A 4103-nucleotide genomic window follows, 5' to 3' on the forward strand; every position below is an offset into this window, starting at 1 on the left:
AAAACTCAAAAGTTTATGGAAGTGAATGTTGAAAACTAAAAATAAATTAATTAATAAAAAACTGAGATAAAAATAATTACATCACAGAATTGTTGGGAAAATTAAATGAGGCAATATATATAGAGCATTATGATTTTTCAGTTATTGATTTTAATAAAACATACACAAGCCAAAAAAAAGGATATCCTTGCACTCTTCAGTACTGTGAACTTTGCAGAGCCAAAGTAAGCCTGACCGATACCAAGCTTCCGCATTCCCCATGCATGCACCAATGCCATGGTTAGGCTGAAGCCCATGACAAACCTGAGGTCCGAAAAGTGAACTTGAGCTGGGATTGGGCCAGATGAAGGTAAAGTGGCAGAAGAGGGAGGAACAGAAGAAAAAGTGGGAGCGGATAGTGGATAGTGGAGGGACAATGATGGCCAGGAATACACAGCCCCAACTCCATTGCTAATGCTGTCTCCAAGCTGGAAGACTCATTGGGTAAACATAAAACTGGTGCTAACTTGTGTAAAAATGGCCTTCCTGGCTGCCTTACCATCAACTAAAACCATACTGCAGGAAGTGCCATAAAGCGGTCCCCAACTGGCAGTCTCCCGGCACCTTACCTTTGCGGCTTTGGCATTTCTGATTGTAATCAGCTGCTGGGCAATTACAGACAGAACCTCTATATCAATCCGGTTAAATTCATCAAAACAGCACCAGGCTCCCGACTGAGCCAAACCACTGAAGAATCTCCCCATCATCTGGAACAGAGAGAATGCCATTTCACCAAGAGTGGCCCATGCCAAATCTGGCTTAATTTTAATTTTAATTAATGTAAGTAATGAGGAAGTTGGGTTCTGCAGGTGAGAAATAGATGGATCTTGGAGTGAGATTGACACCTACTAAAAATGGTAGTTGTAATCCAATTTCCAGGCTCCTGTATAATTTTCATTCCTTTCTACAAATATCTTTTTGACCACGGCCTGGGTTTTGATGGCCTCCAAAGCCTCCAGATTCAGTGGTCTGTTCAACGCTCCAGCTAGCTGTCTCAGAGGGAAACCAGAGATCAAATAAGTCCTCATTGACAAGTACAGGCATGGTTGGACATCTGATTAGAGTGGCTTCAGATAATCTGTGTGGTCTAGCCTTGGAGAAGGCATCTTCCATCCTCACCTTTATTCCCTTGCTCCTACCTTCCCACTCTCTCTCCTTCAGCACCAAAAGGATGAAATCAGTAGTGCCAGCAGTAAGAAAGAAAACCAGTCTAAGTAAGCTGGGGCTAGAAGCGTTAGGATGGGAGCAAATGGGGCAGCAAAATTTTGTCAAATCACCTCTTTGAGGATTGGCTATGAAATCTGGCCTGAAGCAACCCAGAATCATAGAACTCAGCTTGTACACTGGAGAACCACTGAATATCTCACAAATGTGTATGAACACAGCATAGAACCTTTGCTGAAGTTTTAAAACAAGGCAAACTAATTCCGGAATGTCCATTCACCCCAGGTACTCCCTGGTATCCTTTCCTTGTCCTCCCCCACCCACTGCCTCTTTTTATGTGTTGCCCCTTTTGGTACATCATAGGCACTTAATATTTATTGGATTAGTTTGGATTGGCTCTTGGGGATGGGCTCAAGCTGGCTCTGCACACCTCTGATTTAGGCCCCTGTTACCTCCTGACTGGTTTTCCCAATAAGCTCCCTATTATTCTTCCTACCTGAAGACTTTCCCTTCTCTGGCCCTGCCACTCCCATGCTCATTATTGCCTCTGGTATTTCTCTGCTTTCACAACCTGGCTCCCACCTGTCTTTCAAGGCTGATTCATCGCTCCCTCTTTCACACTCCATTTCTATGTGGTCTTTTCGTTAGACCTTGAGCTCCCTGATGGTAAGGACTATTTCTGCTCTTCTTTGTATTCCCCAGCACTTAGCACAGTGCCCGGAACATAGTAAGTGTTTAATTAGTGCTTTCTGAGTGACAAATTGACTGTTCCAGACAAACTGGCCTACTTGCCATTCTCTGTATGTGACTTCCTATCTTCTACCTCCATGCCTGTGATGCCATCCCCTTTTCACCTTCACCTCTTGGAGTCCCTGGATGCCTTCAAGAGTTATTTCAGCAGCCACCTCCTACAAAACCTCCTAAGTCTCCTGACTCTACATCCCTTATGTTGTTTTTATTTTGTGTTCACTTGTGTATAGGTTATCTCTCTCTAGTTGAATGTAAGCTCCTTGAAGGCAGGGACCGTTTCATTCTATCTTTCTATCCTCAATATCCAACACAGTTCCTGGCATGAAGTAGGTGCTTAATCAATGTTTGTTGGATTGAATTGAACTGAACCACGAGTCAAAAGAAGATACTGCTGGGGATGTAAGTACAACCTTCTTCATTAAAAAACACCATATAATGGGAGGACAATATAAGACTAAAGAATTTCCCAGCAAAGAAAACAGAAGAGATTTAAAAAAAAAACCTGGGAAAGCTTCACAGAGAGTGAGTATGGGCAAAGAAAATCAGTACTCTATGGGAAGGCCCCAGAGAATACATAATAATGGAATATTCAGCATAAGTATAATTGAAATTTGATTATTGATGGTCATAGAACACTTAATAAATGTGATACAGAACACCAATAATGAAAGCAAAAATTCACAATTGCAATTGACCCAAAGGGAAATGGAAAGATGGAGGGTGTCAGGTTGTTGCATATTACCAACCATGATTTGTATGCAGTGGAATCATCAGAGGCCAGACAAAGAAGTGGTCCTGTCATGTAGAGACAGTGAAGGATAAGAAATGGTAAGCCTGGGACTTTAATAGTTATCTACAAAATAGGAAAAAAATCAGAAGATGGCTACCACGACATGTTAAATCAAAGTCTTCCTCGATGCTACTCCCAAGTATTTCTGGCATGTAACTGAACAGGGCCTTGACTTTGCAAGGAGATGAGAGCCTAGATTCAGAATGATGGCCTTGGAGACACACTAAAGAGCTAGCTCCTAGTTGGCCATTTTGCTAGGATTCCTGGGAAAAGGGATTTTACTATTTTGTATCTTGAAACCAGCAAGACGGGGCAGGGGTGGGAAGAGTCTTCTACATGTGTGAGTAAGCCCAGAATAACCACAGTGCCCACTCTCATGGTGGTGCCCAGACACATGCCATAGTCAGCTCCCCCAATATCTCTTTGGGAGCACTTTTCATCACCTCCTTCTAGATAATCATGGATATCTGAAGACAAAGGAATGTCTTCAGCATACTGCTCTGCCTATACTGCCTATGTCTTTCATTTATTTTCACCACAAGAGTTAGTCCTTTCTAGGAACTTTGAAGCTGGAACAAGTGGGTTACTAGAGCAACAGGTCATGCAATGCTGGTTCAGGTCTTGGTTCTCATCAGTTGCTTCTCTTTTCTGTTCCATAGTTGAATGCTCTAAGGTCGTTGTTTCCTAAGGTGATGTTTAAGATCAGAGAGTGCTTTTGTAGAAATAAAATTCATCCTCACAGAAGCCAGCTGTGACAGGAACTTGGCTGTCCCTGGGGAGGGGCAGCTGGACCCAGGAGGCCATTGTGAGTGGGCTGGAGTTTATTCAAACTGCACCCAGTCCCTCTGGGCTCAGCCCAACCAGCTTCATCCTCCATGGCACTTAGTGGCCTGCTCAAGTCCCATTCCAGTCTTGCGAAATCACTTGACAGGAGTGAAAAAACCTACAGCATTAAATAATAGCATTCACATGTGGACACTCTACCTTATAGTCCAAACCATCTGAACAGTTAAACACCACGCACTGAATAGCAAGGGCTTTGGCGAGATCCTTTGTGGTCTCTGTTTTGCCTGTGCCTGCAGGTCCAGCTGGAGCTCCCCCCAGGTCAAGCTGCAGGGCTCCCATCAGACAGAGGTAGCAGCGATCCTGGGGAAATCAACAGTAACGAGCGTTTATTAAGCACCTATTGTGCGTTAAGCACTGATACAAAGAAAGGCAAAAGAAGGTTTCTGCTCTCAAGAAGCTCACAGTCTAATGGTGAAGACAACAAGCAAATACCTATGTACAAACAAGTTATAGACAGGGTAAACTGAAGAAAATCAACAGAGGGGGAAATGGCATTTGGAAAATGGCAGTTTCA

The 4103-nt window shown here is 43.4% G+C and overlaps 1 protein-coding gene across 1 annotated transcript in view; it reads right to left on the reverse strand.

The window, feature by feature from the left end:
* The window catches only part of DNAH6 (dynein axonemal heavy chain 6), a 236355-nt gene that overhangs the window by 144696 nt on the left and 87556 nt on the right, over positions 1–4103 (reverse strand). Inside the window, exons 29-30 of the mRNA XM_027846132.1 lie at positions 3728–3889; positions 609–746 (exon numbers count right to left, since the gene is read on the reverse strand). Of these exons, the coding sequence (XP_027701933.1) occupies positions 609–746; positions 3728–3889 (300 nt within the window). The remainder of the gene's footprint in view (positions 1–608; positions 747–3727; positions 3890–4103) is intronic.

Source organism: Vombatus ursinus, unplaced genomic scaffold (genome assembly GCF_900497805.2).
Source record: "Vombatus ursinus unplaced genomic scaffold, bare-nosed wombat genome assembly UNPS02015066.1, whole genome shotgun sequence".
Classification (NCBI taxonomy): Eukaryota; Metazoa; Chordata; class Mammalia; order Diprotodontia; family Vombatidae; genus Vombatus; species Vombatus ursinus.